Here is a 15617-nt window from a genome sequence, read left to right on the forward strand (position 1 = left end):
GAGTGCTGCCACCAGTGCGGCCTGCTCCTGAGTGCCCTGGAGTCCGCCCTGGAGCCCTGATGTGACCTGATGCCAAGCGCCGCCACAACCTTCATATCCATGTCGCCACGGCCTGGCCACTGATGACTGATGTGGCCTACCTCTGAATGCTGCTGCCATGGCCTGCTGCCAGGCACAGCTGCCCCTGAAGCCTACCACCTGCTACTGCTGTGACCTACCTTTGGGCACGACCATTGCCATCATGCATAGTCCTCTGTGGCAGCCTACTCATACAAGGCCTGTGGTCTGCAGCAAAGCACAGCTGCACATTCATATCTTGGAGATGCTAACTTTTAAAATGGTCTCTACCTCCTGCTATGAGACCCTGTGAGGTCACCATGGACAGATTGTGATGTCCTGCCTGCATGAGCTAGGTGGCATGTGACTAGCCTGAACCTTCACTCTAGCACCCACCACTCTGGAGTGGGGCACAGACAAGGAGAGCAACATCACAGCCTCCATGCGGCAGGCCAGCTCATCACCCTGCCTGGCACTTTGCATCTCTCTCCCTTGTCACCCCATGAGCATGAGCTCAGCTGTGCAGTCCTTGAGATCTCCTGTCGCAGGTGGTCGAGCCTGAGATAGGTCTCCCCGCCCCTCCCCAGATCACCAACCCAGGGCAGTGGTTTTTAACCTTCCTACAGCTAGGGACCAGCGAAAACTGGAAAACTGCATCGAGGACTGCTGAGGCAGAAACAAAAAACACGACACACATACTACAGTATTCTATGTTAGTTTCCCAACACAATACCTAAGAAATGAAAATTCTCCAAAAGAACCAGAGTCAAAGCAATAAAAAATGCCAACAAAAGAACATAATACCGAGATCAGTACAGTGTGGCTCTCAGCCAGCTCCTACCAAACTTTCTCTCCTCCCACCCCCCACAGCACTGGCACAGCCTCCACAACCATGATGCCAACCGAGGAAGAAGTGGTGGAGCACAGCCAGCTCCCATGCTGGCCCACAGCAAGCAGGATGCAGCCTCTCCTCCCCTGTGAACTGGCAGGGAATCTGCGGACTGGCACTGGTCTGCGGACCGGTGATTGAAAACCACTGACCTAGGGGATCCCCAAGTCCCCTGCAACCCCTTTTACAGCCCAGCATTCTCTCCATCATGCAGGCCTCCTTTTAACCCTCCACATGGAAAGCCTCTACAGCCTTCTTCAGGCTAGAAGGGCCCCACTCCACTGAGACCCCAACAGAATGCATGTCAAACCACCTGAAGACCTGCTTAGTGCAAGCCCCCCCCCCCCACTCTTCAAGTGTGCCTAGCATCCTTGCATCCCCATCTTCAGCCTTCATGCAACTGATCCCCTGGCACACCCTCTTGAGCCTCCTGATGATTCCTCAGTCCCTACCCATTGGGCCGTTGCCACCCTGTCTTCTTTCTAAGCTGTCCACACCCATACAGGCGGCATGGCTCTTGCTTCACATCATCAGGGCCCTTGCCTCCAACACTTTACTCACAGGGCAACTGTCCCACTTGCACTGCTCTTTGTGTGCTGTGAGGACTGGGGAAGGGGAAAGCCCCTGTTCTTCATCGTGGCCTCTGTGCATCACACATATGGGTGCTGCTCCTGCACAGTGCCTAAGGCCGGAAAGATTGCAAAGCTTAATGGTTTTTGGTGGGAAAAACTCTGCTCCCCTCCCCCCTAACGACATAAATGGAGCAGAGTGCCTGCCATTTTCCCAGTCTCCTTGCGACTACCGTTCACTGTGCCTCAAGTCTTTATCTCTTCATCACTATTTGCTCTTTCCTTGTTACTAGTTGTATAACTCCAAGTTTTTCCCTTCCTGTTTAAGTTCTTCCCCCATTTTACTCTTTAACCTCTCCTATAGAGGAAAAAAAAGATCTTACCTCCTTTCTATCTACCTATTCCTATCCTCCTCCTCCCGATGGCACAGCGTGCGGCTTTCCATAAGTGCTCGCAGTGTGGGTTTAAGATGTCTCCAACCGACCCACACGATCTGTGTGTCCTCTGCCTCAGAGAGGGTTACAGGACTGACAAATGCGGTCATTGCCAGGCCTTTACGAAGAAGGGACGCAAGAACCGCGAAAATCGCCTGCAAAAACTACTGTGGGACCAGGCCCTCATGTAGTCAGATCAACTGGCAGGCAAACTGATTCCAGCCGCTGCTTCTACCGCCCCTCCACCACACCCACTGACTGATGGTGCCCAGGTGATGGGGGCTCAGCGACCTCCTCCCCATCACAAGCAGAAGGGGAAGAGAAAACACGGTGGATCCAAGAAGTCCTCGGGCCATAAGAAGCTGAAAAAAGACAAATCGGACAAACCAGCTCATAAATCTAAGAAGCCCAGTCACCCACGACGCTGTGATTTGGGCTCGTCTGTACCATCGGTCCCGACGGCCGCCACAGTACCGACACCGACGAATCTGGCCCTGCAGATGGCTATGCAGGTGACTCCACCCGGTCTCCCAGACAGGTTGTACGCTCGGTTCACTCATCTCCCGAGCAACCCGATGTACCGTTACAAGAGTCCATTTCCAAAGGGGAGATCCGTGACCCCTCCAGCGGCTCGCTCTCCATCTCCCTTGCCGTCGCCTGGACCTCTCTCAAGACCAGTTTCCCAGCAAGCGCGGTACCATTGTTGCTCCTTGAGCCATTTTTTGGAGGGATGGGAACTACCCCGTCATGGAAGCCATCGTGAACCCTGGGATGACTACCCAGTTTATAGCTGCTACCCGTCGGTTCAGGACTGTACTCTCTCCCCGGTACCGAGAGAGGCGGCGTCTACTTCGAGACCGATGAGGTCGGGGCACCCCAGCTTGCCAGTTGAGTCCTCTTTGAGCAGCCCACCGCAGCATGATAAAGACTCAGAGGACTCCAAGGTGGCATCAACTTCATCTGATGCTGCCATCATGACGCAAGGTCCCGGATTGCCAGAGGAACCTTATATGACCTTCGGTGAACTGATGGCATGACTTGTCAGATCGCTAGAGATCGAGGCTCAACATCGCATCGATCCTAGCACTGACAGGTTCTATGATATTGTAAAGGGAGAGCAATCTGCTGCCATCATCCTACCACTGATAACGACCCTCTGACAAGTGATGGTCCAACCCTGGGATTTTCTGAGCCAGCCCCAACCTACTTCTCTTCGGTATGAGGCAATGTATCGAGTTCGGGAGCAGGATATACCATTCCTCCTGCGCCACCCGAGGCCAAACTCGATAGTGGTGAAATTGTCCCAGGGTCGCGAATCGAGGGGTCATACTACGCCATGTGACAAGGAGGGTCGTAAGATCGCCATGCTGGCTCGTTGGTTTATGCCACTTCAGGACTTGGCCTCCGCATTTCGAATTACGAAGCCACGCTGGCCCAGTACCAATATTTCTTGATGCAGAAGCTCGACAACATCACCACTTCTCTTCTGGACCATCAGAAAGACCTGGCTTGTGTATTCATAAAGGAGGCCATGCAGGTTTCGATCCTGCAGCTAACTACAGCGAGGCACCATGTTAATTTGGACTCCAGGGCTCTGGTTGGTGCCATCTCTCTTTGTCGCCTTGCATGGCTTCGTAGCTGTAACTTCCTAGAAGAGACCAAACGCTGTATCGAAGAGATGCCATTTGATGGCTCCAGGTTGTTTCATGCACAGACGGATCACAGGCTGAAGTCCATCCACGAATCCAGGATGACTGCTCGTCGGATGGAAATTCCAAGTCAAGTCCGATGTAAGTGGTCCTGGTCCTGACCGTCCTACAGGTCGCAACCGTACTTCTAGTTCCTGAACAGGCAACAGTTTCAGCCCCGACAACAACACTGAAAGCAGCACCAACGACACCGCTTCCAACAAAACCGCAGTCGTTTCGATTTGGATAAACGTCAGCATTGACAGGCCGGGCGAACCTCTCCTCTTCTCCTTAACCTCCCCTCCCCTCTCCCTTTTGGGGACCTACTGCAAAGTCGGCTCCCCGTTTGGGAGTCCATCACATCTGATCGGTGGGTTTTATGCATTATTCAGCTCGGATATAGAATAGAATTCGACATCGTTCCCCTGTCGGGACCGATCTGATTTACACCTCACTTGTCGGTTCTCGTAGATGAAGTTCAGCGATTACTTTGTAAAGGAGCAATCCGACAACTTAGTGCTCTGAAGGGCTCCACGGATTCTATTCTAGATATTTTACTGTCTCTAAGCAGGACGGTGGTCTTCATCCGATTCTGGACATACGAGACATTAATAGATTCATCAAAATTAAGAAATTTCAGATGACCACCCTTCAAAAAATCCTTTCGTTGCTTAGGAGAGGGGATTGGCTCGCCTCCCTGGACTTGAGGGATGCCTACTTCCATATTTCTGTCCATCCATCCCATAGGTGTCTCCTACGATTTACGGTTGGTTCCGACTTGTTCAAATTCAATGTCCTTTGGGCTAGCCACTGCCCCATGGGTTTTCACCAAGTGTATGGCCCCAGTGTGTGCACACCTGTGGCTTCAAGGTATTCAAGTGTACCCATACCTGGATGACTGGCTCATAGTTTCCCTGTCTCGGGAAATCCTTTCAGCCTTGAGAATAACTTGTGCCCTTCTGGATGATTTAGGACTGTGCATTAACCATGAGAAATCGTGCCCTATTCCCTCACAGGTAATCGATTTCATTGGAGCGCGTCTCAACTCCACTCTAGCGAGAGCTTAGCTTCCATCAGACCGACAGGACAATCTGTGCTCCTGGATCCATCAAATCCAAAGGGACAGAACAGTTCCAGCTCTTGCGATCCGGAAGCTCCTTGGTCACATGGCTGCTTCAGTTGCCACAGTTCCCCATGCCAGGCTTCGAATGAGACCACTTCAATTATTTTTCAACAGAATGTTTCAGCCACGAGACTCGCCCAATCAACCTCTCCATCTTCCACTTTCTATCCTCTGGACTTTATCATGGTGGACTGTTCCACACAACTTGAACGTGGGTGTTCCATTCCGTCCACCGCATTCAACCTTGACTCTCTACACCGACGCATCTCTAATCGGGTGGGGAGCCTTGTGTGCCAGACTTCGAACACAGGGCACCTGGGATCAACAGGAATCTACCAGGCACATCAATTACCTCAAACTTCTGGCAATCTTCAAAGCTCTTCGCTCCTTCAAGGACACTGTCCAGCGACATGTTGTACAAGTTGCATCTGACAATGTTGTCACTGTATTTTATGTGAACAAACAAGGCAGCACGAGATCTACTTCCCTGGCTCATCTGGCGATGCAACTGTGGGACTGGTGCATCCCTAGGCATATAACTCTCCTGGCAGTCCACCTAGCCGGTACGTACAACAAGGAGGCCGATAAACTGAGCAGACAAATGTCAATGACCCACGAATGGGAGCTAGATCGACCAACTTGCAGTTAACTTTTCCTCCAATGGAGCCACCTGGACATAGATCTGTTCGCTACCCACAAGAACAGAGTATGCAGCGCGTACTGTTCTCTTGCCAGCATCGGGCCAGGTTTGACAGGAGATGCCCTAATGATCCCATGGTCCAACATACTCTTTTACGCCTTCCCTCCAATCCCACTTATAACAAAGGTTATTTCCAAGATTGTCCATGACAGCAGCACGGGAATCCTGATCACACCTTGGTGGCCCTGTCAGCCATGGTTCTCCACTCTCTTCCGGCTGTCTGGCAACACCTTTCTCTGTCTACCGCTCACACTACATTTGATAACCCAGCAAGACGGAGTGGTTCGCCACCCAGACCTCACCTCACTAAATCTCACAGCTTGGCGAATTCAGTGAATCACGATACGGATTCGGTACTGACCATACCATGATCTACCATACTTGCCAGTTACGGTCCCGATACAACACTCGTTCCCTCGGGTCCGTTAGACCATACATCGGGTTCGAGCATTCTCCATCCCGACATCCAGCATATTCTCGAATCTGCCTTAAGATCATCAACGCAAAGATCGTATGCGGCGAAATGGCATCGGTTCTCCTCCTTCGCGGAATCCAACTCGTTTACCGCTTCCTCAGCTTCTGTTGAGGACATCTTGCAGTTTCTTCTGGCACTACATCAGTCAGGACTTAAACTTTCTTCCATCAAGGTTTATACAGCAGCTATCTCCCACTACCATGGTCCAGTGCAAGGCTCCTCAGTGTTTTCTCCATCCATTATTCAAAGATTCATCAAAGGGTTGCAGAATCTCCATCCGCCAGTTCGTCCTGTCATGCCTACATGGAGCCTCTCAGTTGGCCTTCAAGCACTCACCAGAGCCCCCTTTGAACCTCTGGCAAGTACCGATTTACGTATCTTGGAAGACTGCCCTCCTCATGGCTGTCACTTCGGCTAGAAGGGCTAGTGAGCTTTGCACGCTTTGGGTAGACCCTCCTTATCTGAACTTTCTTAAAGAAAAAGTTGTTCTTCGCACCAATTCAACGTTCTTGCCTAAAATCGTTACTCCATTCCATATCAATCAGGACATTGTTCTGCCTGCCTTTTTTCCATCACCCTTGACTCCGATTGAGTGATCATTGCATTCCCTCGATGTTCGCCATTGCCTGGCTTTTTACAGATCGCATACAGAATCCCTCCGCAAATCTAACCGCCTCTTTGTGAAATATTCGGACCACGACAAGGGTTCTCCTGTGAGTTCACAGAGGCTTTCGAAATGGATAGTACAGACAATTGAATTGGCATACCAACTTGCCAAAATTGACTTACCTGTTCTGCCCAGAGGTCATTCTGCAAGAGCGGTAGCAGCCTCCTCCGCCTTTGCTGCGGGGATCCCAATTGAAGACATCTGCAAAGCTGCGACATGGACTACTCCTTGCACCTTTGCCAAACATAACTGCCTTGATGTCCGTGCCAGACTGGACTGTTCCTTTGGTCAGGCAGTCCTTTCTGCTGTTCTTCAATGGTGACACCACCCGCCTCCAGGTCTGGTTAGCTTGTTAATCACCCATATGTGTGATGCACAGAGGTCACGACGAAGAAAGGCAGGTTGCTTAGCTGTAACTGTCGTTCTTTGAGTGGCCATCTGTGCATTCGCACAACCCACCCACCGGCCCTGCTTGGTGTTGGTGAATGGGTTCTTTTTTTTCGGTACTATGTTTTTTTGGTATTCATCGTCCCATGCAAATTTTTTGCAGTATCTCTCGCTCCCGCGAGGGGGCAAACATCCGGTCTTCAGTAGACTGGGAAAACGACAGACACTCTGCTCCATTTATATCGTTTGTGGGGAGGGGAGCGAAGTTTTTCCCGCCAAAAACTGTTAAGCTTTGCAATCTTTCCGGCCTTAGGCACTGCGCAGGTGCAGCACCCATATGTGTGATGCACAGATGGCCACTCGAAGAACGACAGTTACAGGTAAGCAACCTGCCTTTTCCCCAGGGACTCTTCACATGAATTCCAGATGGTAGGTCTCAACCTCACTCTACACATGTGCTCCTGGGCTGCCTTGACCGCCCCTCACTGGCACCTAGATGCACAGCATATCAAGAGCCACCATTTGGTTCATGCCCTCAGTCTCCGACTGCCACCACCAGCTTGATGCCCATGCAAGGCAAGCCGTCTCTTGACTGGGCAGTCCTCTCATCAATCCTACAGCAACGACAGGCCCTCCATCCCATGAGGTGTGAGCCTCCCAGTCACCCTGTGTGTGTGATGCATAGAGACCACGATGAAGAAAGACAGGTTGCTTACCTGTAACTGTTTTTTTTGAGAGGTCATCTGTGCATTCACACAACCTGCCCTCCGTCCCACTAGCTGTTGTCAGCTGGCATGCCACTGCGCTTAGGTCTCTGTCCATTTGACTGCCTGGGGATGGTGCGGTCTCCTAGGATGCCTTGTTAAGGCCAAACTTGAAATTAATAAAAGTTGGTGTAGCAGGTACAAATTCTTCATCCACTTGGATGAAGGTGTGGTAGGGAGGCAGAAGAGGGCTTTTCCCAGTGACCCTGCCAACTCTGTGACACCAAGCTGTAGAAGTTTCTTCCGACCTAGGCCTTCCATTGTCACGAGCCCCTGCATGTGTGAATGCACAGATGCATTCACACACACAAATGCTGTGGGGTTTGTTTTGTTCTACTTATTTATTGTAAGCTGTCCCAATTCGTTTGTCGGGGATGGGATAGAAAAGCTTTTAATAAATAATAAATAAAAAATGACCTCTCCAACAATGGTTGCAGATAACCAACCTGTCTAAACATCTTTTAGCAATGTCATCTTTTATCTTTCTTGATCTTTTTATAGGATGTTCCTTTATTACCCTGCCTGCAATGGATTATATTTTCTGTCAATACCTGATCAAATAGTTCTCTTTTTTTGTAAAATATTCTTCCTCTTCTGTCAGGCAGCTCTTTATGGATGTGGTTGCTGGGCTGAAAATATGGGAATTCAGAACCCTTATTCTACAGCTGTGAGTACCTCAGGTATTTACTATTCTTATAAATATTTGATGGAAATTTATTTTCCCTCCTGATACACAGTTACTTGAGCTATTTTTCTGCTATGCATGTTCAGATGTGCAAGTTCTCTGAAGAATTTTATTTCTCCTAAGTCAATCCTTTGTCTTACTACAAGGGTAGGTAATATTTTTATTTCAGCTTTAATGTATAGACATCTAGAGAACATGGTAACTGGGTTCTCGTAACATGACAATCCATTGTGTTTAAATAGCCACATGTGTTATTGTGTCATTTGAGCATAGATGCTTTCTGCCAATGGTTTAATTTTTGGCAGCCAGCCACCCTGGCAGTCATGGCTTGTTCTGGGATTGTTGGACCCATAATGACTTGTTGCGTTGTCTGAACCTGGCAAAGTAATTTCGTAATGGGTTCTGGGAAATGCCTAAAAATAAAAGTGGCAAGAATGGCAAAAACCCTGCCTCTCTTCACAGTCTTACCTGTGCTGCTACCACGCCATTCCCTCCACTGACACCAAAAAGGATTTTTGGAGTTAACTGGCACTGGTTTGCTACCCTTTAAAAAATGGCCCATGAAATTTGTGCAAATTTGTGGTTGTTGCTGCTGCTCTTTCAGCACTGTGCAGGCGTGTACTTGTGTGGCTGTCCATTATATGTAGTCTTTCTGGGTCAGTTTTCATGGAGTATGGAAGTGGAGATTGATAAGGAAACTTTATATAGGAAAACTTGCATGCAGTTATCTAGCTGTCAACGGAAAAGCCTTGGTAAAAGGTTTACCAAGTACATACATTTGGAAAAAAGTACATACACTGAAGAGGGGACAACAATACCATCTCATTAGCAGTGCAATCCTTTTGATTTTAAGCAACTACTTTAATGCAGAGCACACACATCTGGTAAGAACCCAGGAAAATTGGAAAGCTCACAATCAGCCACCTAGTAGAGCTGTTTGTTTGTTTATTGCATTTATATATCACCCCAATAGCCCAGTGGGCTCTCTGGGTGGTTTACAAACATTAAAACCCCACCAATCCTAAACAAATAAATTGGCTACACCACAACTGAGGAGAAAATAACATGGTTAAAATGAAATAAATAAATAAATAAACCATTCCAACTAATTAACTTTAAAATATTGGTTAAATAAAAAGGTCTTGACTAGGCGCCAAAAAGCATATAATGACTGTGCCAGGCGGACGTCTCTAGGGAGCGCATTCCATAGTCAGGGCGCCACTGCAGAGAAAGCTCTCCTCCTAGTACTCTGTCTCCTAACCTCTTTCAAAGAGGGTTCCCGGAGGAGGGCCTCTGCTGCCAATCTTCAGGGATGGGAGGGCATACAGGGGAAAAGGTATTCCTTTGGGTATTCTGGTTCCAAGTCGTTTAGGGCTTTATAGGTAATAACTAGCACCTTGAATTGAACCCGAACTTCAATGGGAAGCCAATGGAGCTGATAGAGGACTGGAGTAATGTGAGAATAATGACCAGTCCCCGACAGCATCCTGGCAGCTCTGTTTTGCACCATCTGAAGTATCCGGACCGTCTTCAAGGGAGCCCCATGTAGAGCGTGTTACAGTAGCCCAAACAAGCGGTAACCAGTGCATGTGTCACTGTTGCCAGGCAGTTCTCCTCCAGGTAAGGATGCAGCTGATGGATCAGCCAGAGCTGAAGGAAAGTGCTCCTCGCCACCGCCATCACCTGGGCTTCCAAGGACAGCTCCGGGTCGAGGAGCACTCCTAAGGTGTGGACCCTGTCCTTTAGAGGGAGTGCAACCCCGTCCAGGGCAGGGCCCAGGTCACTTCCTCGGAAACTTGAATCACCTAAGAATAGGACCTCCATCTTATCTGGATTGAGCTTCAGTTGATTGGCCCTCATCCAGCCCATTACCTTGGCCAGGCACTGGTTCAGGACAGCCACTGCCTCATCTGGATTGGTTGAAAAAGAGAGGTAGAGCTGGGTGTCATCAGCATACTGATGATTCCACAGCCAAAACCTCCTGATGACCTCTCCCAGCGGTTTCATGTAGATGTTAAATAGCAAGGGGGACAGAATGGAGCCCTGCGGTACTCCATGGCAGAGTTGCCATGGCGCAGAGCCAAAGTCCCCCAGCACCACCTTCTGGAATTGGCTGGCAAGGTAGGAGCGGAACTGCCGCCAAGCAGTGCCTCCTGCTCCCAATCCCGCCAGCCTATCCAGAAGGATACCATGGTCGATGGTACTGAAAGCTGCTGAGAAGTCCAGGAGAACCAACAGGGACGCACCCCCCTGTCTCTCTCCCTGCACAGGTCATCATACAGGGCAACCAAGGCAGATTCAGTACCGTAACCAGGTCTGAAACTGGACTGAAATGGGTCCAGATAATGAGACATGAGACAGGCCTGAGACAGGAAGTAGGGAGGCAAAAAATAATAGCATGGCAATTCTTGGAGAACAGGTGTAATGATGTGTAACATTTACCAATATTTTCCTAATGGAAGCAGAACATTTTGTAATTTGTCCCTTGTAGCATATGCTGTGCTACATTCACTAAGTCTAATTAAGGAGGCTTCTTGTTTAAGTGCTATTGTCTCAGTAAGCTTTATAATTGTGTGGCAAAAGGGATATGTTTTGTAACGTAGCTTGTGTGACCAAAGAGATATGTTGTTCAGTTCTTTTTACTGGGAAACTAATGCATATTCATAAGCATTCTCTCAGTATGAGATAAACAAGCTAAAGTTAATTTACAAAAACTTTATACGTTATTTAATAAAGTGTCAAAATGTATGTTCAACACAAAATAATAAAGCCTAGAAATTAGAGGTGAAAACAGATGTACAGATCTGTCCAACATGTCTGTGAACCCTCAGAGCAATTGACTTTCATCATCTTGATAGACTTCCAGCTTGCTATTACTTCTAAAACAAATCATTCTGTTGTGAACTGAGGCATTTATATCACTTTTTTTTCCTAGGGAGGGGGAAGTACAGAAAACACACACCAACACCTAAGTAGCCAATGAAAGGAAAAGCTGCTGCTACATATCCCAGATGTCTTGTCTTGCAACAGAGGAAGGGCTGTTGGTTTATGAGTTTGGTGTGGTGGGGTTTCTTTATGCCTTCATATTTCATTTATTAACAATGAGTCTGACTTCCTCTTTGATGATTCAAAGCAGGCTGTGCTTCTTCCTCAGCTTCCAGTCAGTGATAATGTCACCCCTTGCTATATAGACTGCTAAGTTTTCAGTGCAAGTGAAATGACTATTTTTATTGCTTCTTTAAAACTCATGATGCATTTGATTGGACACTGCAGGAGACATCATAACTGGGCTAGATAAGACTGAGGGGTGCTCTTCTGCTTTTATGTTCAGGTTGTTTCAGTCATTTCCTTTGGCAATGTATTTGTGGGCTGAGGCATTCCACTTTCCCTTGAGGTTAGATTAGCACTGACTCTTCCCTGAAGAAACCTGTTACATACTTGTTTGTTTTGGAGAAAGTTCTAATGAATGGGAACGCATCCACTTTTTAAACAAAACCACATTTTGACTCTGGCATTTGGCTAATACATTTCTCACATAGTATACCAATTTTGATTATTTATGAATCATTGGGTAGTGACTTGGAGAAAAGCAAGAAACAAATGCACATTTTTAAACATTGTATCTTTAGTGGGTGTTTTTGGAAGCATGGTATTGTCTCCTAATTCATCAGTCTTTTCAGTTATTTACATATATAAAAGGCTTAAAATGTCTCTACCAAACCCAGCTATAAAGTCTGAACTGGATGAAATGCACTTTTAAAAAGGTTTGTGATCATGCACAAGCTTTTATAGTACAGTCTTTAAATTTAATTTTATTATTGTATTTCATCTGACTGCAGGTTGTGCATTTACCAAATGTGTTCTTTTCAAGTTGCAAGACAAGAATAGAAAGTGGGAGATTTCCTAGTTCATATATTAAAGCTATGCTACTGCAAATGGTCATATATCACTGGTTACAGACTGTCAGGATCTGTGCCGTAAACAGATAAATAGTTTATTTAGAAGCTATTGTTGAATCTTCAGAAAGGAACCTAGCAAAATTATTTGAAGCTCCCGAACAGTTCCTGCTGAAGACATGTTACTGCTTGAAGCAATGCCCAAATTACACCCGTCCCTGCTGAGGCCAACACAGCTGAAATTGGTCTTTCAGCACAGTTCAAATATCTATTCCTGTGTTCATCTTTCTCCCAGTCCCCCAGTAATTCTACCTGAAACAACTTACCTCACCATATTGCATGGCATGACCACCCTGTTCCTGAAAGTCTAATACATACATATCTGCCCTGCCATTTTCTCTCTATAGTTGTTGCTGAATGCTGTTGCCAAGGCATTTTGGGGACTGATTTGAATTGGTATCCAGTTTCTTTTGGAGCCCGGTTCAAATACTAAGTTATTACTTTTCCAAACCCTAAGTGCGTTGGATCCTAGAGATCTAAAGGATTGCTAACTCCTGCATGGGTCTGCCTTTCAGTTGGGATTCACACTCCACCATTCTTGAAATCAGATTGGTGAGGAAATGGGACAGGTCCTTCAAAGGTAAGGCACCTTGTCTTTGGAGTACCCTTCTCCTGTTCATTTGTAAGCCTTTTTTTCTGATTTTTGGAAAGAATCTGAGGATATTGAGTTGGATCCAGACCTGTACTCAGTTGAGATTGGCTGGTACTGAAGCAGGGGTGTAGAGACAGTGTGGGAGGGGACCCCTAAGAAATGAAGGCATTCACTAAGCTGTGAATTCTGCAGGCTTTTGTTAAATCTTGTAAACTTTACTTTCCCCCATTTCAAGCAAGTTAGTCTGTGTCTTCCCACTAACAAACTTGGTATTTGGAAAATCAGGTTTTAAAAAAACCTTAGTGCACGCTCTGTGAAGAAGGCAGGCTCATGTAGAAAAGCTGGTCATTCAAGACCCTAGACCAGTGCTATTTAGGGTTGAGCGCTTCTCCACAGAAGCAAATTTTTGTAATCAGCATAGTACTGGCAATATATATACCCTGCTGTTTGTATCAGTTAGCAACCTGACTGTTACATTCTGCATCAACTGTAGCTTCCAGATAACTTTCAACAGTAGACTTACATGGAGTGTGTTAGAGTAATCCAGGGAAAGATTTCATTAGGACATACAGAATTGTGGCCAAATCTGAATGGCTGAAGTGGCTGAAAGGATGGCAAACCACAGAGAACACTTAAGGATCCATCTGTAAGACTGGATCTAATAGCACTGTTATTAGATGGACTAAATAACACTGTATATTTAGTCCATCATGTGCCACCCCATGTCGAACAGGTTGGATTTTGCATCCCTGATCAACTGTATCACCAGCAATCAGCATCTTGGTCTTACCTGGATTAAGTTCCAGTTTGTTGGCCCTCATCCATTCCACTATCAATGGCAGATATTTGTTCAGGACTCTTATAGCGCCACCAGCTAATAACTGCTGATATTTCACCTTAAATCTGTGGTCCACAGGTCTCATTCACTATGTTTTACAGCTTACCTTGCATCTTCCTTGCTGGGAAAGCAGCATTCACATTTTCACATGTATCTTTTCCAGTAATTGTTGCACTCTGACCAACTTAATGTTATTTAATTGATTTCTAAATGACCTGGGAATAAGCAGTGAGGTAGCTGAGTTTGTGGACAGTGTACTCCAAGGAGCTCCAGGGTGATCTGCCTGAGCTAGGTGAAGGTCAACAAAATGGCTGATGAATTTCGGTGTACTCCAGGGTACCAAACACATGAAGATTTCAGTGGCAGCACATGATTAGCATTAGTATGAAAGAGACCTATATGAACTGGGTTGCCTTCATGGGATCAGGTACCTTGTGGTTGCCTTGCTTCAAACATTCTAATTTAATACATCTATTAACATTTTCTGGACTGTGTCCATGCAGAAAATTGAAATTATGGCACCACCCTTAAAGCTTCAACTTGGTGTGCCTTGACAGTAAGAAGAGCAGAATTTGTATTTGTGTTCACTAGGAAGGTATGATAAAACTAGTGTCATAATGTCTTTGTATATACACACTGGCTGGTGTCACATACCACAACAAGTAACCTTGTGTGGTTTCCATGGTGCGTGGATGTGCCAGACAGATGATGAAGTGGTTTCTATGCTAGCATGGTTTTCATTCTCCTTGCTCAATCCTCCCACTGTTTGCACATATCCTATCAGCCAATATGCCTGAAGTTCATTCCCACATTGAGTGACTGGAGTAGCTCCTGCAGCAGCTGTCTCTCTTTCCAGGGTGCTTTGAAGTATGACTGTGGAAGCCACAATGCTGGGTTTGGACAATCAGAGAAACCATGGAAAACATAGAGCAGACTGTTGTCTCTTATGATTTCCAGAAATCTAGGACAATTATCTGTCTTCTTGTACTCTGTAAGAAGCCACAGTCAAGTGCGTGCACCCTCCCTCCCTCTGTCTGTGTCTCAGGCAAGGTGACAGTATTCAAGGCTTTTACATTTTAGAAAAAATTATATTACTAAGGGGGTGGGAGATAGAATAAATATGAGTGCCCAAAGACAGAACTGTGCATGGCATAGGGGCAATGAATAAAAATAACTTGTTTTTCCTTTTTGCATAAAACTAGAACATGGGATTACCCAGTGGAATTGTCTGGTAATAGTTTCAGTATGTACTTTTTCATACTGTGCATAGTTAACTTATGGAATTTGCTCCCCCCCTCCCCGCAACTGCATTATGGACAGTGGCTCAGGCAGCTTTAAAGGCAGACTAGACAGATCTATTTTGCAAGGGACTAAAGGAGAACTTCCCAAGTTCAGTGGTAGTGTGCTTCCTAAACCAGCTCTGGGAGTGGGGAGGAGGGTTACATGGTATGGGAGGACTCTTGTCTTCATACTTTCTTTGTAGGTTTCTTAGATGCTCTTGGCTGGCCACTGCTGAATTCATGGTCCATTCCAGCAGGTATTCTCCCAGCTGCTGCTAGGTTCAGTATGTAAATATGGTAACAGGCTGAGTCTCCCAAAATGGTCCCCTCAGGCATTGTCACTGTAAATTTCCACCCTCCCTTCTTTGTTGCTGGGTGAAAAGAGTGGAAGCAGAAGTCACTGTTGGAAGATTCCATTGAACATTTTTTCACAGAAAAATGATTCGTGTATGCTTTTGCCATTACTACACCAATACACAAACTCATGCCATAGATATGTATAACTAACATAAG

General features: G+C 46.6%; 1 protein-coding gene across 11 annotated transcripts in view; it reads left to right on the forward strand.

Moving 5' to 3' along the window:
- The window catches only part of TASP1 (taspase 1), a 137942-nt gene that overhangs the window by 36612 nt on the left and 85713 nt on the right, over positions 1-15617 (forward strand). For all 11 annotated transcript variants that reach the window (XM_044454274.1, XM_044454276.1, XM_044454278.1 and 8 more), the window contains one exon: positions 8355-8433. In XM_044454274.1, coding sequence (XP_044310209.1) covers positions 8355-8433 — 79 coding nt within the window. The remainder of the gene's footprint in view (positions 1-8354; positions 8434-15617) is intronic.

The sequence above is a fragment of the Varanus komodoensis genome, unplaced genomic scaffold, assembly GCF_004798865.1.
Source record: "Varanus komodoensis strain SLA01 unplaced genomic scaffold, ASM479886v1 scaffold7_3, whole genome shotgun sequence".
Taxonomy (NCBI): domain Eukaryota; kingdom Metazoa; phylum Chordata; class Lepidosauria; order Squamata; family Varanidae; genus Varanus; species Varanus komodoensis.